Source organism: Ammospiza nelsoni, chromosome 3 (genome assembly GCF_027579445.1).
Source record: "Ammospiza nelsoni isolate bAmmNel1 chromosome 3, bAmmNel1.pri, whole genome shotgun sequence".
In the NCBI taxonomy this organism is placed as follows: domain Eukaryota; kingdom Metazoa; phylum Chordata; class Aves; order Passeriformes; family Passerellidae; genus Ammospiza; species Ammospiza nelsoni.
The window spans coordinates 50,282,625-50,306,411 of NC_080635.1; the positions used below are offsets into that span (position 1 = coordinate 50,282,625).

At 39.4% G+C, this 23,787-nt stretch overlaps 1 protein-coding gene across 3 annotated transcripts in view; it reads left to right on the forward strand.

Annotated features, from left to right (window-relative positions):
- The window catches only part of PDE7B (phosphodiesterase 7B), a 169,593-nt gene that overhangs the window by 125,706 nt on the left and 20,100 nt on the right, over positions 1 to 23,787 (forward strand). For all 3 annotated transcript variants that reach the window (XM_059467623.1, XM_059467624.1, XM_059467622.1), the window contains 4 exons: positions 6,296 to 6,379; positions 19,043 to 19,194; positions 20,458 to 20,521; positions 22,169 to 22,264. In XM_059467623.1, coding sequence (XP_059323606.1) covers positions 6,296 to 6,379; positions 19,043 to 19,194; positions 20,458 to 20,521; positions 22,169 to 22,264 — 396 coding nt within the window. The remainder of the gene's footprint in view (positions 1 to 6,295; positions 6,380 to 19,042; positions 19,195 to 20,457; positions 20,522 to 22,168; positions 22,265 to 23,787) is intronic.

The following is a 23,787-nucleotide window of genomic DNA, read 5'->3' on the forward strand; positions in this document are numbered from 1 at the left end:
ACTTCACTCATTTAGACCTACGAGGGTGTGAAATACGTTTGACCTTGAGGCAATAATTCGTAGCCCATTATCAAACTCAAAAACAAGTGAAAGAATTGCCAATGCAATATAACACATTGATGTTTTGGAAACCTACCTTTGTTAGCTCATGAAATGGAGGGTTGATGTCTGTCAGTCGACTCTGGCCACTTTTACAGTCAGATGTAAGTGTTGCTCTACATTTGCTCATGCAAGAGCAGGTAGGTCTGTGAAGGGGGAAATGTGGGTGCTGCTTCAATATCTCAGTTGCTGATGACTGCTGTTTTCTGGTTCTCGATGGCAGTTTTTGCATCCTCTTGGTTTTCATTTGTCTGCAAGAACTCTTTCCAAAGTCTGCAAGTTTTAAGAGCTATGCCTCAAGATTCATCAGTTCAGTCTTTTCACCAGTCACTGGTGTCATATGATATGGTTAAAGAGAGGATTTCTGCAGTGGCTGTAAAATATTTAACTTGTTCATTTGTCAGAATGGACAGCTGTTAAAGGTATGCCTGTGGATCCTTGGTTCTTCCTCTCTATCCAGGTAAGACATACCAGGAGAATTCCAGCACTGAGAAGGGTTTTATGAACAGATTGTCAGCATCTCTTTCATGCATTTTACTAACTGGGAGTGATAGGGATTTACTGATAGGGAGTGGTGAGGATACTGTATGGTAGGTAAGATACAGCTGTGGGATGGATTTTGGTCAGAAAAGGAGGGCAGAAATTAGTGCTGGCAGATACAGTAAAGCAGTCTCCGTAGTTCTTGTAGAACATAAGAACAACCATGCACTTCAGAATACTAAGAAAACAGAACATGTGTGAAATGTCTCATCTGCAGCTGGAAAAGGAATTTTTAATAGCTGAATGTCAAGTAATTGACTGGTAATAAATAAATAAAAATAATTCATGCACAGGATAGGACAACTACAAGGGAAATTAAGTCATTTTCTGTGTAAAACACATTTACAAAACTGAACAACTGAACTACAGTTTCTACATGATCATTTTATGCTCTTTTCCTAAAAAGGAGTACCATCAATTACTTTCCTTTGCAGAGCATTTTGAAACAAAACTACAGAATACATTGGATGAAATCAATATTTATGAGCTCATTAGGGTTACTACCAGAAATAGTAGAATTCTCCAGCACGCAGCATGGAAAAACTTACATTTTGGAATGTTTACATGCTTAAAAATTCAGTGCTTACAGTGAATGAAGTGAGGTGGCTGCTGCAGTTTCTCGTTCTGCAAAGGGGAGTCATCCTGAGTCTGTAACCCTTAAATCAGTCTCTTTGTGTCTGTTCAGAGGAAATGGTTTTGTTCAGAAGATCTGATGCACGTGAGAAATCTTTATGAAATGCCTTCGACAAAAAAGAATTTACAGTAACACTTATAGCACTAATACAACAGAATGAAAATAATCCAAACCAGCATGAATCACCATGAACAAGTATTAGATGTCTTCAAATAAAAATATAATTCTAGTAATTCTGGTGCTCACTTTTAACATAGCTTTTCATTTGAGTTTGGTACTTTTACAGAGCAATGCTTCTCTCTTTTAGATACCTTTCCACTAAAACCAGATTGATGCTTAAAACATCATCAAGCCCTCTTCCTTCAGGTCAGAAATCCCAAGCCTTTTCATAACTGAAATAGTGGAGGAGCCATGGGCTCCATGGAGTCCACAGGAGGCCTTACTACTCCACTTGGTTTTCCATGGAAAATTGTCAGCCACTGCAGTATGTACCCTGAACAGTCAACTTAAGCAATACTGGAATGAAGATTGTAAGAAAGCTTGACTGGAATAAATACTTGTAACGTCTTGTGAATTTGCTGTGGTATTCCAGATTTACCACATGGAGCTGTGTGCTAAATAGAATCAATAATTTGGTGGTTGGTCCTGACTTCTGCTGGATGAAGCTACTCTGTTGTTTTGTCACAGCTAGGGGCCTGTTTTCTCTCCTAATTTGTTGTGCTTGCTCAGTGAAATTGAATCGCACGCTGTTTCAGGCAAGTCTTGGAGAAGTTGTTTTCCTCGGTGCAGATGGCTCTTTCCTCCAGATGTGAAAGGCAGTTAAGAGCTGCTTCATTTTTTTCTTAACCCTTCTGAACCATCTTGAAGTGCCCTTGATGCTATAGTAGCGCAGTGGTTCTTGCCCTGTAGATGATTTTCTTGTGCCTGTGATCTGCCATGCGTGTCTGTCACAGCACTGGCTCCTTAAACGGGTTGCTTTGGTTTATTTGGCTTGTGTTCTTGTTTGTTTTAACAATGACAAAGTAAAATTCAAGAGCACAGCAGCCCCTGGGAGATCTCCCTGCTGGAAGCTCTTGTGGCAGCTTGGCACCAGTGAGGGCGCAGCCCCTGGTGTTTGCAGCTGCAGATGTTCCAGCCCTGCATCTTCAGCCCAAAACAGTCAAGGAGAATCTGTACCCTGACCATTTCCCTTCACCCTGCCCGTTTCATTTGGGAACACAATGAGCTGTCAAAATTTCCTGCTTTGTTACCACAGAATTCCTTCCTTTCGCTCTAAAAAGTATTATTTATCTAAAACTGCTAATTGCATAAATTGTCAGAATGACTGCTTAGCTTGATTTTTAAGGTGGAGACAAAGAGATATAAAGGTCTGGTGGACTGATGAAAGTCAGCCTCAAAGTCATCTGCCAAAGCAAAAAAAAAAGCATTGAGTGTGTTGCCATTAACGGCCCAAATTAATGTGGCAAGTTGTATATCTGGTGCAATCCCTTACTAAGATGTCATTAAAAGTAAAAGGGAAGAATATGAATATTTTCCAAATGCGTGTGCCAAGAAAAAATGGAGGAAGGGAGGTGTGGTTGATTTAGCCCACCACCACTTCCTAACTAATCTTTCTCTAATGATGTAGAGAGAGACTAGGAGGCACCTGGTGAAGTATTTTGAAATAACAGATTCATGAGGTAGAGCTACTTGATAACATCTTTGACTCATCAGAAACTTGCCTTCCCTCAGGATAAAGTTAATAATCATATAAGAATATAAAGATTTTAGTAGCTTTTCCTAAGTCAGCAAGGATGCAGATTTATTCTGTATACAGGTTCCTATAGTGCTAGAGACAGTCCAAAATTATATTATCTGTAAAAAATTTAAAATTACACAAACAGCCAATTCTAATAATCACTAATTTGTCATGACTTCCGATCCTGGGGCTTGCTAGTTCAGTAAAACTCATTCACATTTCTTACTAATTCCATCAATAGCTCTATTGCTTTCCCTCCCTTTGCTGAAATTGCTTTGAATGGTGTACATAAGCATCTAATTTGGCTAGTCTGTAGGTCTGTATGAGACAGCAGGACCGTGGGAGGAAGCTGGGCTAGCAGGAACATCAGGCATCTGGGCCACAGAGCAGCTGGGACAAAGAGGTGACAGCAGCGGTGAACTTAATTTAAAATAGCTGTAGCTTCAATACCTGGTATCTCCCAGCATTGTGTTATCCTCAAGGATCATGAGTGCTCTTCTGTGTCAAGATCATCAAGAAAAATTCTTTAGGACCATTCCCAGCATAAATTTTCTAAATATCATGGCGATTACGGAGTAATTGTTCCCATGCAAAAGTTTCCTTTCCGTGCACTGTGTTATCTTCTTATTTTTAGTCTTCATTTCTTGTACTCATCTCTTCCCTTCTCTTGGATGTTTAATGAGGTCCATATTGTTGAATTGCACTACAGTATTGCTTTCTTTTCCTTTTGTCTAACAGTTAGTTATTTTATTTGAGGTAATTGAGTATCTTGTATGGTCTACTTTTGGTAAGCCCACCTTGTCTTTTCATCAGTGTTACAGTTGTCTACCTACCTTTAGTGTTCTCTTCCTCAAAATTTGGGGTCACAGTTCTGAGATCAGAGTTAAGGAATCCTTTTGATACATGACTGTTGTATATGATTTTCTTTTTGTCTAGTACTATGGTACCTCCTCTGATTTGATAGATGCATTATTTCATGCCTAGAAAGAATATCAGTCTTTCTGGCTTTGTAGTATCATGTGCTTTGGGTGTTTTTTCAGATTTTTGGAGTCTGAATTTATCTTTTTTTGATTTGTTTTTAATGTCTCCGCTGATACAGTCACAAGTGACATGTTTATCAGTGTGTAATACAGAGGATTACTTGCAGATTCCTGTTAATTCATTGGTGCCTGCAGAAAAACAAAAGCGTTGGTCAAGGCATGCTCTGAATTCACACCCGTTCTTAATTTGCTGATGCCTGTATCAGCAGCAGGCTCAAGCCTGCCTGATTTTTTTGGGTTTATATCATGCGTTCCATGTGCTTGCCATCCTTACTCTTTGTGCACACGTGAGCCAATCTGATGGGGTTACCTGTGGCAGAGAGCAATGCTTTTAAGTCTGGGCGCTGCTTCGTGAGCTCTGGCTTGTGGGTGCTGGTGAATCCTGCGTCGGAGCTGTACAAGCTCTCCAGCTATTTGCTCCACCCTTCTTCTCTTTTAACGTGAGGATCACATGGGGATGGGTTCTTGTACCTGCATTGCCACAATTGCATTACACATAATTTTAAGCTGCTGATGAAGGTAGATCCACGGCATCAGCGTAGCTTTGAAGTGGAACAGCTGAAGAGCAGGTAGAGGTTTGCCCCTCCTGGCCCTGCTGTCAGGAGGGGTAATTGGGGTCAACAGCAGCCAGAGTTGCTTTGGACTGGTTCCTCAGAGTGGTTGGCAAGAAGGAGCCGAGAACGGGGAGCACGTGTTCTGTCTCTGGGAACAAAAAAGCAAAGTGAAAGTAAGGGCGAGAGAACCTAGATTTGTATTTATAATCAAAAGTGACTGTGTTTGAAATATTCTTAATTTGCATGCACTCTCTTGTGTCTTTCGTATCTCTAAGGACCCCTAGAGGGCACGGAAGTTTTTCTCCACCTCAGATATTTAACTTAGTAATTCTACTTGGCTTTCTTCCCTTGAACATAATTGTAAGCACATTTTAAGTGAACATTAGATAGAAAAAAAAAACCCCAGCATTTAACTAGGTCCTTCTTTTATGCTACTAGATGTTTTCTTGTTTTTAAACACAAGCAGTAGAAGCTAGCACTAGCAGCCAAATTCTTAAATTATTGTTTAGATTAGTCATATGCTATATTTGTATCCCAGAGGAAATGCAATTCAAAGTAACTAAAAATTCACACTTCATTGCAAACTTTGATAGGACTACACTACTACTGCTACTAGTGTGAGCTGTGTAAGGATGGGCAGTGGGTTTGCTTTCAACACTGTGGTCTCTGTTTCTGTAGAAGAGGAGTTAGTATGGTGGAGAACTAGAGTACTCTTAACTAGAACCTCAAGGTCTCCAGACTTCATCTTATTTAAGAATTTTTAATATTTTGGTCTTGTCGATTGCCTGTAAAGGAACAGTTACATTTCACTGCAAGATACTTAAAATTATGGACACATAAAATTGACATGCTTGCCCACTGCTTCCTGTCTACTTGGAGAGAGGTTTTGTAACTCTTATATATCCTGGGGAGCATTTTTCTGCTTAAATTAGTTTTGCCTATTTCATCAATATTACATGGTAAGTCAGGAACTAGTCAGTGTGAGTTACACAGCAATACACAGTACTAATTCTTAGTATTGTGTTGGCACTTCATCACCTTTAAATATACATGCTAACGCTCCAGAGTAATGCTTATCTGAGAACATCAGGTTTTCACTTACATAAAACAGCTGCAGTGTTTGAGGAGAAGGTTTGCGTTTTCCAGAGTGCTCAAAGAGCAGAAAGTAAAACAAAAACAAACAAACATACAAACCACCCACCTAAGTGCAAAAACATCTTAGTACTTTTTGGGGGGGATTTTTTCATCAACTGATGGTTTTGAGAGCAGTCCCACAGCTGTGGAGGTCCATTGGATTGTGGGCCTAGTCTGGGATTGGGACCTTTGTATGTGAAGCCCTGACAGTCAGAGTCCTACCTGTTCTTACTTGAGGAAAAAAAAGGCAGATGTCTGCACTTCTTGTGAAGCAATGAGAGCCTGCTTGCTTCGCAAGAAGTTGTTCAATAGGATAATGTTGTTTAATCCCAGCCAGCAATGAAGGGTTTTTTGTGTCTTTGTTCTGATAAGAGGATCAGCTGTACTGCTTTACCCAATTACCCTGGGATGTCATGGGAGATGAATTTTTGGACCTTAGTTTTCCCACTGGAGGAGTGTAATGTCGTCACTTTGTATTAAAAAATAGATCTAGATGAAAACAGCAGGGAAAGGCAGCTGCCCCTTCTAATGTCTCTGGGGATTTTGTGTTTTGCAGGAGATGCACGGGTGAGAGGTCAGACAGGGGTTGTCTCCGAGCGCCGCGGCTCCTACCCATTTATAGACTTCCGTCTTCTTAACAGTAAGTGCAACCCTTCTTTCAGGTCTGTATTTAAACAAAAACAAATAAAAATCTCTACTGGAAGTGTATGAACCAAACTGTCTCTTCTCATACATATCTGTATCTCAGCTGTCTTCACACAGTCAGCATTAATTCCATTATTTCCACTCAGTGTCTGGCTGTGAAATGTTTTGATTGTGTGAATAGTCCATAGTGCTCAATCTGTCAAATGTAAAAATGTAAATACAGTAGGGCCATGGGGTGTGCTAGGGAAGGAGCAGGGGCAGTTCAGAATTAAAGAGATAAACCTCTGTGTCCTTTAGCCTCTTAGACAACAGTTGGAACAGATTTATGTGAAGCTGTCATCCGGTCATATAGAATTGGCACAGAAGGGGAGCATGTGACAGCACTGACCAGTGGTTTACAATAACATTAATTTTTCCAACAATTAGAACCCAATCCAAAGCCCCATGGAGTCTTCTCATTGACGTCAATGGATTTTGGGTCAGGCCAGCAGTGAACATCTGTTAAAAATAATCTTAAACTCATTTTGATTGAAGTTATTTTGCCACTGTTGTAAATAAAGGACAGCAAATCTAAAAAGAAGAAGAAACAAATCGAGGCCCCGTTGGGTTTTTTTCACCTCATGGACTCTCTATGCTGATGTAAACCCATTAGCAAGCGTGTAAAAAAATAAAATTAAAAGAACCACTAAATCTTGGGTCCTGTAACACTCAGCCTGTGTATAAACTTCAGTGTATGGACACAGGCAGATTTTGATGTGTCCTTGTGTACTGCACAAGGAACCTTTGAAAAAACTGTTATTCACTGTCTTCATCAAAACAAACTGGAACTCCCAATAATTTCAGTGCTGACACTGTCATCCTCCTAGGGATTGTGCTTTTCATCAAAGAGCAATGGTCAAACCACACTTTGAATTCTCCTTTTTGCACTTCCTTGTCTGGGTGCCTGGGGAAGGGAGGAGGAAGCGGGGAGGGAAGGGAGCAGAGAGGAGGCGAAGCAGGAGGGCTGGCTGGGAGTCAGGAGTAGAGAGGAGCTGGGGACGGAGGGCTTGGGGTCTGATGGGCTCCATCCACCCGTGCTGGCTGAGTTACTGCCACCCAGCAACATGCTGCTGTCACTCCTGCTGATTAAAGGTGTTTTCTGGGTTGTAAGTCCATCAGAGAGCTTGCTATGGCTGAGGTAGAAAGGCGTAAGGGGGTAAGATGGGTCCATCAGTTTTCCCAGGACAAAGGGAATAACTTACTAGTTGAGCAGAGTTTTGAGGACAGTTTATTCTGACTTGCCGATGAAAAGCAGGAAGAAAAATCAGGTGTAGGCTAGCTGGAAATAGTATTGGTCATGCATGCCCTTGTAAAAACTGAGAGCAAATAAAGCACTTTTCATTCATGAAGTAGAAGTGGATATATATTCATATTCAAACGTGACTAAATTGATTCCTTCTTTTTTATTTCGAATGCATATACATTATATAAAATTTGGTTTCTTTTAAACTTCGAAAGAGTTTTCAGTTTCTTTACCCATGGAGAAGGAAGAACACAAGAATAGTTTCAGGATTTTTTTCTGGCTATAGGGCTTTCACTTCTAGCCCCTGTATATGAGTCCTGGCATCCTCCAGATCCTGCCAGTTTCTTGGAAATGCTGCTGCTATCCGTGGGCTGTGTAGAGACATCCATGGCGAGGGATGCTCTGGTGAATACTCAGCCTTTGATCATGCCAGGAGCAGGGCACTCCACCTAACCACTCTAAATATAACTGCTGAACCTAAAACGTGATGCCTCCTTGTGTGTGCACCTCTGGTCCAACAGGGTAGGGAACCTGGGAGTTCTGTGCTCCTATGCTCTCTCTCAGAGACCTCCAGCTTACTGTTTTCACTGCTTTTCCATAACCTGAAATGTATGGCTGGCTGATTATGATCTCTGTAAGGGAAAGCAGTGATCCTGATTTTAGATTCTCCCTGGTTTTCAGGTTTTTGTATATTTACCACTTTCTCTCTAAGGAGTAGTGTTGCCTCCATTTTTTGGTGCAAAATGAAGTGGGATTTCTAGACACTTGACTACTGATTTTGTAGCTGGCAAGTGCACACTGGGCCTGGCTCACTTGCTGACCTACAAGTAAATGAAGATGCTCAGTGTTAGAGCATGCAGATGTGTTTTGCCAGGAAATAAACAGGCTTTTGTAATATTTGTTCATCTACATCTTTCTGTTAAATCCATTCCTGCTGTGCAGAAGTAGCAAAAAACATAACCACATAAACAGCAAAAAACACAGTGCTGCCCATCCTATCAAAAAGAAATATATATAAATGCCACCACTGCACACTGTCTTGAAAAGTACCCAATTAATACCTGCAATAAAATTTTGTCACCATGTTGCATTTGTTTGGGGGCAGTAACTGGCAGGCAGCAACTGTATACTGAAAAATGTTAAGAGTGAGGGAAGAGGCAGATGAAATGTTATAGTAAATGTTCTCAGAGTTCATCAACAAATGCAGCATAAACATTACTGCAGCTTCTCACTAACAAACTGAGTTTAAATAGCAACTGTTCTATCTTGCATCTGAAATACTGTTCCAAAAAACAGTACCAGCCTTGTTTTAAAGTAAGAGAAAACACTGAAGCTCATTCTTGAACAAGTTGACATCCATTATGTAAATTCATATGTAAAAAAAATACAGGGTATTGATATTTAATGTCAGACTAAAGATTACTTATATGTAACTTTTTTTTAAGTGCAGATTCAGTCAAATTAGTGGATGTTTCCCTACTTTGTCTGTTAAGGGTTAACACTGACTAGACCATATCTTCTGTTTTTTCTGGAGTCCTACAGTAAAGTCTCTGTGTAACTTAAGACACCCTGAAGTCTTTTTGGATAGGAAAACTTCCTTGACTCTGAAAATGGGATCTTCTGTAGCCCTAATCAAAGCCAACTGTACTGATGTTGGCTTCTTGCTGTTTGAGTCTGTGATGCCATCTACACATTCCCCCGGTGACTCTGCAGTATATAGAAAGTTAGTGTTGCTTCACCTTGTCTTTGCCAGGCGCTCAGGACCATGAGGATTTTTCAGAATCCTCTCTGGGGGAGATGCAGGGCTTTAGTGTCTTCCTGTCTTTCCTCTGCCTAGCTGCAGGCTTTCCAAGGCATAGCTGCACTGGTGGGTTTCGGGACTCTTAATAACTCTGGAATACAAAATTGAGTGCAAAATACCCCTGTGTCACTGAGAACTCTTTGGTTCTGTTCTCTGAGGAGTGAATGTGGTGGAGACCTGTGTGACCCACCAGATTCTGCTCTCTGTTGATGGCAGCCAGTCAGAAGCTTGAGGGGAAGCCGTGTAGCAGCTCCTCCCCAGCAGAGGGAGGACTCCTAAAATAAGGGATACAAATTTTGCACGGCCCTATAGGTTTATGGGAAGATAGGATGATAGTTTTGTCTTCAATTAATTCCAAACAAGACCTCACAAATTTTAGGAAATTTTGACTCTGAACTGGGTAGCTCAAGCTTGAGACTGAACCTGGTGCAGGTCAAAATTTATGTTGGCAACTCATTGACACTTCCACATTTCAGTGAATTAAATGAACCTTACTGTTCACAGGACAGAAAAGGAGTTAAATATTTGCAGGGCAATAATTTAGAATTCAAAACACTTCTGCAGTGAAAATTAATCCAATTTTCCTTTTAGCAGAGTATATTTTGGATTTGAGGAATAAAGGAGCATAGCTATGGTAAGCAATAATTTAGTTCTCTGATTCATAAAGTTGCTCAGTGAGTCATTGAAGCAGATCTCACTAGTGACTAATATGCATTGATTTAAATGGATTTTATTATCTCATTATGAGGGGTTTTTTTGGTGGCTATGACAGTACACTTCTTCACTGCCTTAACTCAAAAGTTTGAGGGAATTCCTTGTTTTTAATCTGGACTTGTAGGTAAACATGCAGCAGTAAGCAAGACCTCACCCTATGGCAATTATGTTGGATACTTTGTTTTATTGCCAGGGTCAATCAAGTAGAGTAACAAAATAACATAGATTACAGCTGTGATAAGTAACTTGCCATTTAGAAGTTTGCTTGTCAAGCAAGCCAGAAGACAAGGTTCTTAAGACTTAAATTCTCCCGTTCCCATCTTGTTTATGCTAAGCTTTTATCTGGATTAAATTTTGGCTTGCAAACAACAAAATTATTTGCCTTTAATTGACTATATTTGATTCCCTTCTTCAGTATTCACTTCAGTATTTATATATGTGACCTGCAAGTTGGAGTCTCTGTACCCAAGTGGTGTTACCCAGAGAGATACCTGTTTTCTTACACCTTGCACAGCAGGAGCACAGAGTGGGATCTGAGAATATGCAAAATGTCAAAACATGTCTGTAGACATTCCAAAGGTATGTCTCTGTATTACTTAGGATCCTGATGTGGTCATGCAAGCAGAAGCTGAGTCCCAGAGAACCCCACCTGCTTTAAGCTTAGCATGGCAAATTAATTTATTACAGATTATATACTTCTAACTCCAGATGGTGATAAATGGTCACATTAGGTAACATTCCATCTCTGTCCTTGATTTGTGTCTGTTCTGAGTCAAGCAAAATACTCTGGTTTTCAGTTTGTTTGCAAATAAAGTGAATTCATCACATACTTTGCAGGAATGTGATGAATTAGGTATTGGAGAAATAAAACATGTTGTCAGGATTAGTAAGGGAAGATACGAAGTCATGAAAATGTCTCCATCTCAAAGAACCAAAGTCTGTGGACATTTGAATCTGTGGTTTCTGCCTGTCTACAGAAGGGTCTATTGCAAAATTTACATTCATTTTTGGGTTTGAATTTTGAACACTCCAGGGCTTTCAGGTAGGGCCCATCTCCAGGGAAAATAAAACTTAACCACAGCCACCAAGCCAAAACTGAACCATCAAGTAACCTGAACCCAATTGAGTGAGGTTAAAAAGAGTTTGGTTAAGCGCCTTGTTTTGTTGCCTTTGGCTAGAAAAAGAAGTGGGAGTGAGAGATGCTTTTTTAGATATTTCTGACCTGGGTTAAATTAGGACACTAAAAGTCTTGTGAGGAAGTTTCAAGGGCTGATTGGATTACTCAGAACTCAGCCCAGCCTGTGGAGATGAGTCCAAAGTTCCAGATGGTTTTTATATTAGAAAGGGAGAGATCTTATGAGGTCTGCATTATTTCTGCATAATACTTCTCCTAGTTCCTTGTAGATAAACCTATCCAAAAGATACTCATCATCATCCCTAAGACACATAGGCTTCTTAATCACATTAGCTTGTTTGAATGGGATGAACATTTTCAGAACTGGTCAGCCTGTGGCCTTGCTATCAGTTACCTATTCAAGGAAGAGAAATTAGAATCCTCTTAATACTTCAGCACAGAGAATGTTCTCTTTTCCAGTAACCCCTCACTATATTAAAAAATTCTTTGTATCATTGGAAGTCAATCTGGTTCACCCTTTTCATCAAATAATAGAAAGGGGTTTTTTTTTTTGGAGGAAGAGTTTAATAACAGAGTTTGCTTGAAAAGTATAATGGACTTCCTGCTATTCATGCTCCTTGTTTAGCTTTAATGCCACACTTGCAGAAAAATGAAAGCTAGAATGTAAAACCAATAGATGCACATGGCCTCATATGCCAACAAAATCCATCATTTTGGGTTATGAATGCGTCAGAAGAACTCAAAACAAACAAAAGCAAGCAAAACAAACAAAAAGCCTGCATGTGCTTCACACACTGAGTCTTAGCAAACCTGACCTGATACACTCATTTGTAGCTTACTTTTTAGTACAGACTTGGGATTCAGTTCACTGAAGATGTCCTTTTAAAAGCTGCCAAATGATGCGTGACCCGTTCTGCCACACCACCTCCTTTTCCTTGATTAGAAAAGGGAAAGGATCTACTGAAGATAACACTGAGGATACTTTCCAAATGACCAGAGGAAGAGAGAGAACAAGGAGAAGGGATCATTAAAGTGATAAATGAAGGTTGGGTTTGCTGTTATTACAGGTTATGTTGTTTTTTTCTCAAGGGGAGTGAAGGAGGAGGGGATGCACTGTTTCCTGTTGGGGAAACTGTAATCAGCCATAGAACATTAACAGTTTTAGGAAGCAAAGGTCCTGACTGCTGTACAAAGATTGAAGTGTCAAAGTAAAGGTTCATAACGAAATGATAATGAGATTGTGACAAACCAGAAAATAACATGCCATTTCCTAAGAACTTGGAGGAGGCTTAATAAAATGATGCCAAAGTGTTTGTTTGCATAAAGATGAGTGATAGCCCAAATAAAGGCTTCAAATTCTGATAAGAAACACATCTGAATTCATCTTAAATTTTGATTTATTCTATTCCTCTTCCTGTTATTACGTTCCTAATATTCTGTTATTTAAATGGTCTTTGAAACCCTAATTTCTCCAGAACTTGTTGTAATAGGATGATTTAGTATATAAGTGGAATTATCAGCATAATTCTTAACTTCTTTCAAACAGTATCGAAAAGAATGTATTTTGGGATGGGGAGCAAACTGCGTGACTAGTCTTTTTCAAAATGCCAATAATTGTGCAGGAACTTCATGAGTTGGAAATTCAGCTGTAACGAGGCACCATCACTTCAAGTGATGTTCAAAGAAGTGGAAACTCCAGAGCCAGGTCACCTAGAAAGGTGATTTCTCAGAACCTCTCACTCTAGCCAGAGAAGCACAAGTGACTCCTCTTTAAGCAGGGCTTTGCATTGGTTTTGTGTGCTTGTGGATGTGGCTGGAGAACAAAATTTTTACTCTAAAGCAGAAAATTTTAAACTTCTTTTGCTGTACTTCTAAATTTTTGCTTTTCTCTGATGTGTTCAGGGTCATTTTCTCTTTCTCACAGCTTCTGCTGTGAGAAAAGTTTTCATTGAAAAAAAGTTTGCCCCTCTAAAGAGAAATAATGCAGTTGCAACCTAAATAAACAATGGCAGCTGGCAGAGAGCACTTGATCTCTAAGAACGAATTTTTCAGAAGTCAAGGAACAAAGAATATTTTAGATGTTGGAGAAGCAAGTAAAAACAAAGTGTTTGTAATAACTTTTTTGGCTTCTGTGTAGTCTGAGGAAGTCTCAGAAAGATTCCTGCATTTACAAGATTTCAGAACAACACTTTTTTATCTGTAGATAGGATATAGTGCAAGGTCTTCATCTCAGTCCTCTTAGTTGCAGTGACCAGTGTATATTCAGATGATAAAATTGACACAATCTTGCTAATTTTGAATCAGTCTTCTTTAGTTTCTTACACAGGTGATTGAGACATAGAACTGGGGTATTCATCTAAGCTCCTTGGTCCTTCTACACCAGATTGAAAGCTTTTAAGTGACAGTCCTTCCACATAGGCTTCTGGTGGTTTGTGCATTTTCTCAGGCCTTTCCTCAAAACCTCAGTGTTTTCTTTCTGAAGGCCATTTGGACTACAAGGTAGAATGTATCTGGAAGGCCTAGACAGTGCAGAGAGAAGAGGTTTTCTGTTCTTCTAGTTGATAAGTGCATTCTACAAAATTCAAATTTAAAACATTAAGTTTGTCATTAATTTTTAGATCACCGGTGTTAGTTCAACTACCCATACTAATGCTGCTGTTGTATTTTGGACACTGATAAGTCTGTAACATAAGAAGATACTAGGAAGGCACAGCAGTTTTTTTCTATCATTAGTGCTATGCACTCGCCTGTGTAAGAAAAATTCAGCAACCAAGCATGCAATGAATATGCCAAACAAGACTTCAGTAAAGGTGATGTAAATGCATGGCATAGTTTTATGTGCAAAAAAAGGAAAAACACCAGTTATTCTTCCCAAGTCAATTACATATCTCTCACAAAGGCTCACAAAGAGAAGTTTTCTAACCAGCTGTCAAGCCAGGAACCAGTGTGGAAAATTGTGGGACCAGAGACAAATTGTTTCCCAGAGTCCTTGCTGTTTGCAGGCTGTCCTGAGCTTAAATTGCAGGACTCACCCTCTCACCTTATCTCCCAGATACCCCAGCACTTTCCCACCAGTCCTGCCTGGGTCTTCAGGCATACAGTGGCTGTATATGAAATGCCTTTGCATCCTTGGAAGAGGGGAAAGGGTATTACAAATTATGTGATTCAAAGGCAGCTGCTTGAGGACCTGATTTAATCTGCATCCTTTAGAAAAGAAGAGGAAAAAAACATTTCTCTTTTCTGAATCCGTTCATTTTGAAAATTAATAAGCCCTTTTTTAATCCACTCATGCTGCTGGGTGACCTGTTTTTATTGTACGCTGAAGTGCAATAAAATAACAAAAGGCAGTACTGTGAAGAAAAACTCAGAGGCTTTATTTGAATGCATAACAAAGGTTGTTTACTTTGAAAGAACAGTAACAATGTAATGAATGTCTGGTGCAGAGTTAAGTACACCCTTGTCCAAGTTTGATTTATGTGATCATTTCTGGATGTTAACTCAACCATTGTTAGCATAACCTCCATCATTTTTATATTCATGCTGCCTGTGGGCACGTGCTAGTGCAGCAGTGTGAAAGAAATGTGAAATAAAACCGGTAGCAGTTCCCAGTGCAGGAAAACTCTTTTCCTGAAATAACAGAGGTTGGTGTGTAGCGAGGCATAGATCAATTTAAGGCGAGAAGATCTGTGTAACTGGAGGAGATGTGTTGGGAGAAAGAAGGCAGCCATTGATTTCTGCAGCTTATTAACCTCTTGAGGGCCACGAGCAGGAATGCAGACATCACCCATGGTCTGCTGGCTGTGCGTGCCTGCGTGATGTGGCTGTCCAATTACCTGGAGAAAAATGCAGCCACTTTGGCTGCCTGCTAAAACACGGGAGAAACGCTGCGAGCTCAGGCCAGCTGAGCTTTTGAAGGCAGAGGTTGAGCTTTGTGAGGAATGCTTGCACAAACACTTCCGTAAACATGTGTGTAATTCATACAAGATGTCTGTGTAATCCATACAGTAGCTTTGTGCAGTGTACAAAGGAGGGTTTCTGCCACCCTCCGCTAGGCAGTCGCTCCGTAGCATGAGAATGGGCATCTTTTAAGAGATGGAGTTTTTTAGGTGAGCAAAACATTCAAAAGTTGCCACAATGACTAAAGTTAAACACAGTTCTGGAGGGAAGTTTTATGGGTATAAACAAAAGACATTCTTGTTTGTCTTTCACATTCATTTCAAAATTGCCCATAATTACTAAATCCTTCCCATATGACCTTTGCAGATCATGGCCTTTAACCAGATGCTATAGCATATGTTCTGGTATCCATAGTTCCAAAGCTGAAGTTCAGGGATATCTGCAGTAGTATTTTTGATTCATTTACTTTGCAATTCAGTTTCATCTGAAGGCACGGTATGACTTGTAACATGTGTCATCATCAAAATTTTATATTTATTATTTAAATTGAAATTTATGGTTGTCAATAAAATAGTATGTTCAGCATTTTACTGTAAGTCATTCACATAAATCCTTAATTTCATCTTAAAAATGCATCTTGATTTTATGTCAGCTTGTAGATCCCATATGTTGGGAATGGCTAATGGCTTTTTGCTTCTGGGAGATTCAGATGCAACTGCTGAGCCGAGAGCAGAGTTTAAGTGTTCACTTTTGGCTGCATTGCCTTTTGCTCTTCTGTTCTAATTTACCTTTTTCCCTCAACTTCATATAGTTGTGCTTTTCCTTTTTTTTGTTTGACACTGATGGGAAGGGGAAAGGGAAAACGCTAGTGAGATTATACTTGTTTGGGGTGTGTTGTGTTCAGAGAAGGGCAGCATCAGTCCAATTTTATGCAAGACACCGTCAAAATAAAACACATTATTGTGGATGTCAGAGTAATCTGAGATAGGTCATAGCAATCAGCTGATAAGTCCTGTGAGTCAAAAGCAAATCAGTTATTACTAAAATGACCCAAAGCATCATGATACTCTTTTAAGTTGACATCCAGAGTTTGCATGTGGATAGCCTGCAGTGCTGGATTTGGGCTGTCCTGTCAAGAGCCGAGTTTTAAAAATACATTTGCTACAATTCTGTATCAGTATTATGAACTTCTTCCCTTATGAATGAAAATACAGATTATTGTGGGTAATCTTTTTTGTAGAATATATTAGAGTACATTGCTCACCTGAAACATCAAGTCAGGTTTCAGGGGTGCTGTCTGCTGATAACTAAATTTGAATTGAGACCCATGACAACCATACAGAGCAATGGGCAGCAAGTTTGGTGGTTCAGTTCAGAAAATATGTTTCGTAATAAGAAGTTACTTGTTTCCATCTGACCTGTTCGTGCTTTGGCAAGTATTATTTATGCTACTGAAATGATCTGGTAATCCAAAGGATAAAATAAACACTTCTTCATAATCCAATGTACAGCTGCTTGTTGGGACTGAGGCCAAACCTTCATTTTCAGATCATCCACAGCAACTCTATGTGTGAGTTTTAAAGACAGTTTAAGAGAGTGTAGGTGGTGATTTCAGTCATCTGTCTTTAACTGAAAAGAAATATATTAACTTAGATTAAAATTTGTGGGAGCAACTTCTAATTTTTAATGTTAAAAAGTGAATTTTTTGTACTTTAAATTTTAAACTTGTTACCTGAAAGTAGTGACAGCTTGTGGCTAAGATGGAAATAGGAAAGTTGGAAAGTTGAGAAACAGCTAACAGAAGTTTAAAAAGTGAATTAATTTTAAGAGTGTTTTGTTATCCAGGAATTAAATTGAATGCCAGCCCTTTCATAGCAGCCCTATATAAATGAAAAGAAATAAGAAAACAAGTGTACTTGGTTCCTCCACGTGTTGCTGCCACTGGGTAACTGTTCACACCTACATTAGTCACTCCTTCAACAGGCCACGAAATTGTTCCAGCTTTTAAAATGTGTGAGAAAATCAAGGCAGGTGCTGGCACATCATAAATGAAAACCTGACCTTCAGGCTGGTACAGTAGTGGTGTTGTTACTGTTTTCGTTCTGGAAACCACATGGCTTGTCAAGATGCAATGAAGTTGTTTTTTGCTTTTATATTATTAAAACTCAGTGAGGTCTTTGGGCTGCACATGAGAACCATGAGGCTTACTTGGTGTTGGAAGTTCTGTTGCTCCTCAGTATGTAAGGATGGGTTTTTAGATGTTGTTACTGACTTGGTGCCGTTCAGTAGCTGTTGGATTACTTAATAAGGAAGAAGTTTGCTACAGAGGGTGCTTGCTGCTGTTAGAGAAATCAAATCCTGAACCATCCATGATCCAAAAAAACCTTAGCGACTTCTCTGGAAATCCTCTCGGAATAATACCACCCATAGAAACAGTGTGCAAAGTGATATTTTAATGTCACAGTAGAACAAACATTCAGTGTTTTTCCATAAAAAGAGATGGAAAAATAGAAAACAGAGAGTCAGCTTCAGTGTGTAGATATTTTTCATGAGCTCTGTTTAAACCAGTGCATTGCTATGGAGCTTCTTATCTCAAGAAATCATTACTTTTCTCTCAAAGGACTGTTTAATCTTCAGTTTCTTACAAGGTTTGTCTTACAAATAAAACTTTGTCTTACAAAGAAATCATTACTTTTCTCTCAAAGGACTGTTTAATCTTCAGTTTCTTGCAAGATTTGTCTTACAAATAAACTGTATTGTATCTTGCTACCTTTGGCCAGCTGTTCAGTTTCTGTCCTCTCTTTTTTCCAAAACTTATACCAGACTGCAAAATGAAAACACCACAGCTGAGTGTGAGGTTCTATTAAAAGTTCAGATGAAATTACCCTATACCATTATGAGTTTTAGAAAGCCTCCATAATTTTCTTACTAACAATAAGGTAATTTAATTACTCTAATTAGTAATTTAACCACTGTATAAAAACTGCCTTGGTTTTTGTGTCTCATTTAGCCCTATATGAAAATCTCCTAATACAGCATTAGGGAATTAGAATTATCCTGGTACCGAGTGAAAAGAACATATTCTGTTGTGTAACCAGAAATACCTGTATTATCTCAATATACCTGCTTTCCTCATTGCACAGGTGAAATATTTTCTTCATTTATAATTTGCTTTAATATGTAGAAATGACAGCAGACAATGCAGTAGGATTATGAACCTATTCTTATTTCTTTCTCTCTTTTATTTCCTTTTCCAAAGGTGGATCACACATTTGTGTTCTCAAACTGTATTTTGAGTTCTCTTTTGGTATGATTTTTTTGATTTTATACCCAAGATCACCTCGTAGTGCTGTGCAATTTTTAATATATTCCAATGACACCTCCTGTGAGGTATCAAATTAATTAATGTTATTTTCAGGTGTATAGTTAGGGAACAGAGGCAGAGAGGGTAAGAGCAGCTTTCCTGTACCTAGCTCTGCCTAGTCATTTAGGCTTTCCCTAACACCTGCAGTTAGGAGATGTATCACCCCCTTCCTGCCAGTGACTGGGCTGGATCACATTAAAGGCTGTGGCAGGCAGTGTACTGAACTCAGCTCTTCCAAAACCTACAATAGTATCCTCTTCCCTGGAACATATTTCCTCTCTAAAATAAACAAATATATTATGCTGAAGTGATTTGAATACAGCTCCTTCATGTGGCTTGGCAAGAAGTGTGAGCTCCATGATTTTTGTATTACTATTTCAAAGTGTTTGATATTTCTCATATTAAGCTGACAATGTCGTCCATCACCTCGGGTTTGATGCTTTCTGTGCTGATTGCTTTTCACAGATAGTGCACTCTCAGGGGAAGTCGGCACCAAGAAGAAAGTGAAAAGACTGTTAAGTTTCCAGAGATACTTCCATGCATCCCGGTTACTGCGTGGAATTGTACCACAAGCCTCTCTCTACCTACTGGATGAGGACTACCTTGGGCAAGCAAGGGTAAGACAGGTCTCCAGCTCTCCATTTCTTTTAATAATGCTACAGAGAGTGTCAGTTTTGTTTTAGTCTTCAGGTAACCAAATTCCTAACTGATCTTTCTTAAATGACCCACGTTAGTGCCTACCTCTCAACAAACAGATTGTCCATTCCTCAGTTGTGGTTACAGCCTTAAAGGCTTAGGTCTCAAAGCAACAGAAAACATTGCTAAATCTACTCAGCATTTTCAGATTCCAACAACTGAAATTATAATGTGGATTTATTAAAGAATGAAGGATTTCAGGTTAAGTTACTGATTTAAGTGCAGCCCAGACACAGCATTTAGTTCTTCCACTTGAAAAAAGATGGGCGTCTCTCATCTGCTATGGAATAACTATTGGGAAACCCACAATAGCTCTCCACAGTGGCAAAGGCTAGGAAGTGTGGAGCATTGACTGCGAACTTCACACTGATAAAAATATAATTATCTTATTTTGCAGCTCTTACACTTACTTTGAATGGTATTTTCTAGCAAAACTTTCACAATTGATTGTGTTGGGATTATATGCCCAGGTGATTTTTATTCTCTGCTGGAGGAGATTATGAGGCAGATGTTAGAAATTAAGAGTCCAGAGCTGCTTGAATGTAGATTAGAGATGGGAGTGAATGTGTATTTCATTCACACACACATCACTGTGGGTCATAGAGGTAGTCCACAATCAGTCTCCTGACTCAACTGATGTAGCTGTAAAAACACTGCAGTTGTAGGTAATGATGGATTCCTCTGCATGTCTGAGTGGGCTTAACAGTAGCACTGTATCTAAATTTATAAAAGCTATTCCTGTGTACTTCTTTGTTTAGCACATTGTAACTCATATTCGCAATGAGAGCTAAGATTTTAAAACACTATTAAGTGTTTTAAAACCTAAGAGAATTTGCACTTGAAAGTCTGGGGACATGAAGAAACAATGAAGCATTTGTACAGTAAAAGGGAATATTTTCATAATATTTTGGTTTATATTATTCATTGTTTTGAGTTCCATTTAGAGGCATTTTTACTGTTATGTTCAAAACCTTCTCAGTTAAAAGTGCAACTGATATTTTTTGCAGTACAGCCACATGAGCCTGATTTCTGATATTTCAAATATGACTTCTATAGGTTTCTCGAAAAAAAACTTTAAAGCTGTAATAACCAATTCTGTGACTGATTAATGTGGAATAATAATAAAAATCTGCTTTACACTGTGACATACCAGTCATTGGCCTTTTCACATTTGCTTTTTCCAGCATATGTTATCCAAAGTGGGAATGTGGGATTTTGACATTTTCTTGTTTGATCGCTTGACAAATGGTAAGTAATTTTTTTTAAGTCTTTATTTTACTCTATCTCATATATGACTAGTCAAAAAATACATAATTAATTGTTAATACATATGTTAAAATACATAATGTTTGTTAAATGTTTCCAGTTCAGATTACTGAAGAGAAATTGGCCATATTTAACCTCTATTAAAATCACATCCTGGAGCTTTTTCAGGCTTTTCCTGAACTATAGGACAATGTTTCAGGTGTGCTTTTGTACTAATCTAATCCTCTACATTTGTTGTTGTCACCTTTTCAAGAGATGTTTCTGTTTCATTTGCCTGTGAAACTCCCAAGCCACTTTAAATATACCTGTTAGATATAATAAATCCAGATCGCCATAATCTGTCAATTTCTATCAATACTAAAGACATTTGAGTGAAGATACCCTCACTTCTGTTCAGCAGCAAAAATTAGGAAATTTATTTAGAGGGTAAAAATCTGTGAAATGTTTTCTCTAAACACGTGTAAACCATCCCCCTCCCCACAAATGTCCAGACATTACCCCTTGATCAGGTAACTGCTAGAGAGAGTAATGATCACACCTTTCCCCTTTCTGTACTGCTCAGAGAATTGAGATCCCTCATTCCTCACTCCAGTCTAATTAAGTTTGGTTGGGGCAGAAGATGTAGAGAAAAGCTGGTTTAGAGGCTCATTCAGCTGAGTGACTGGCAGTGAAGAGTGAAAAGAATTGCAAATTGCCTGGGAAGCAAAACCATAGTTCTTCTAAATTATCTTTCTGTGCCCCTGCTCAGTAGTCAAGACCAAGTTAGTTTCCATATGTTCTTCATACAGATATTTATTTTCCTTCCTGAGTTACATTAAATAAGAAAAGACTCCCTTCAACTTTGTTTATGTGTAGTATGGGTTGGTTGGTTTGGGGTTTTTTCTAACTTTTATGGAAACAGTGACGCTGAATTAAGCAGTGCAAACCTTTTGAAATACTGTGTTTATGTATAGCTGATCATGTAATACTAGTAAGGTTCAATTTTGCCAGTGTTCCCAGTATTGGATTTACAGTAAGGCCAGTGCAGCATTACTGTGGGACTTGAGACTGCAAATGCTGCAACTCATTTTTCCTGTCTGTGGCATTGTTATGAGATGCAGTTGTAGCTGAGCTAGGTTACCACGGTTAATTACATGTTTATACAGCCATATGCAAAATAAAAAAAATTCATTCCAAAGTCCTGATTTTTAGTAATTAATTAGTACAGTATGGCAAACCCAAGTGGCAGAAAAGCCACTCTTGTTTCTATTGTTTCTTTAGATAGACCTGAATTATGAAAATGATATCGCTCTCAGACAAGCCTGTTGAAGATTTTGTTAAAACTACATCAGTTTGCCTCCTTCCAGTTAAAACCACAGTTTGCCTGTCATGTTGAAACAGCAAACGTGTCTTTAAGGCATCTAGACACAAGGATGTCACTCCATTGGTACAACCTTTCCATCAAGTCTTGATTACATATAGGAGTAATTTGTATAAGTGAGTTCTGAGTACCTGAGAGTCATCTAAGCTCACTTCATTGGAGATGAGGTGATAGGAGCTGACTAATAGGAAATTACCCAGATTTTTAGCCTTGCTTGGTTTATAACTACCTGTAAAGGGAATCTAAGAGTTGTTCCTTTCTCCTTTTAGGAAACAGTCTTGTAACACTGCTTTGTCACCTCTTCAATGTGCATGGACTTATTCACCATTTCCAGTTAGACATGGTTACATTACACAGGTTTTTTGGTAAGTGCACACCTCAACAACCATCTTTGAATGAAGTTTATAGCTTAAGTAGAACATCTGAGAAGGCACTGGCTTGGTCTGTCTGTGTAAAAATGATGACGTAGTTGGAAATATTTCAGTAAAAGATAACTATGATATGTATCAGCATACAGTTTCCAGGCACTCAAGTACTTGGTTCAGTACCTAGTCAGTGGAGGGATTTCAAAAGGCTCTGCATTGGGCTAAAGCATCCCAGCACCACAGTCACACTTGTGATTTAAAATAAAATATGCCATGCAGAGATGTGGCTGGCTCAGGCCCACACAGACAGACAGACACTGCAGAACCTACGCGCGCACAGTACAATTGTGGTGCAGCGTAATTATTTTAGTGACAAAAAGACCACTGAGGCCCAGGGCAGTTAAAAGCTTATGTGCAAAATTTAACAAATTATATCAAGCTGTCCTGTCTACACTGAACAGTGTTGATGAAAGCCCCTGCTGCTGTTACTGCCAACAGAAATATTAGCCCCATGCTGTCAGTGAACCAAAAGAAGAAATTGGCCAAAATCAATTACTTTTTGCATCACTTTTTGAAAGCATCTAAATGCCAGTTTTTCAGGCTGTCAGGCAGAGTTTCCAAAGCAGGGTCTCTTCTTTAAGACTGCATAATTGTTGCTTCTGGAAAGTGTTCCTCTGGTGCGGAGACAGACAAAATCTCCCTGCTGTTTTAACTCCTGTGGGCAGACGTGAAGCGGAGAGTCGGGCAATTAGAGCTAGTGGTCTAAACTCCCAGTTTAAGGGATTACCCACTGTACCTCCAGATGCTTGTGTGGCTGGAAACAGACAGAAGGCTCGGACTTTCTCTGGCGCTCCTCATGCTGGCAGTGAGCGCCATGGGAAATCTGCCCGTTGGCTTTCCATTGGATTAATTGGATCGTGTCTAGGAGAGCGCCCTAGGCACGATCACATGCAGCTCCCAGTGCTCATGTGGTGCTGTCCCCTGACCCACGTAATGGTGCACACACTGCTGCAAGGAACAGAGGGGTGTGAAGCACACATCTCAATGATTTTTCTGTCTGAGAGAGAGCGCTGAGAGTTAAGAGGTTGGTGCTCCTGGTCCTACTGGACCGGTTCCAGAGCTGCAAACTGAAGCAAGAGGGACTGGCATTTTAAAATGAACACACAGATGTGACTAAAATTGTCACTGGAGATTTTGCTGTGAATACCCCAAAGCTGGTTTTTTTTTGATTCTTCTCCTGGGGGTATAGGAATGCCTTTGCCTGTAGTTCATCACTCAAATAACAAATCATGGCAGGATATCAGGGTCTCACTCCCTGCTGCTGTAAAATAGGTGGTACTGCCTTAATGGCACACTACTACCCTACAACAGCAGGCTAAATAATTACACTCCGTTGTGGATAAATTTGCCTCTCTTACTTGTTTATTTTATTCCTGAATGAGAGCCTTCACTAAGGCAAGAAAGAGGTGATTTATGCGCTAGACCCAGTACATCCCCTTGGGCCTCACAAATCCTTTCATGCA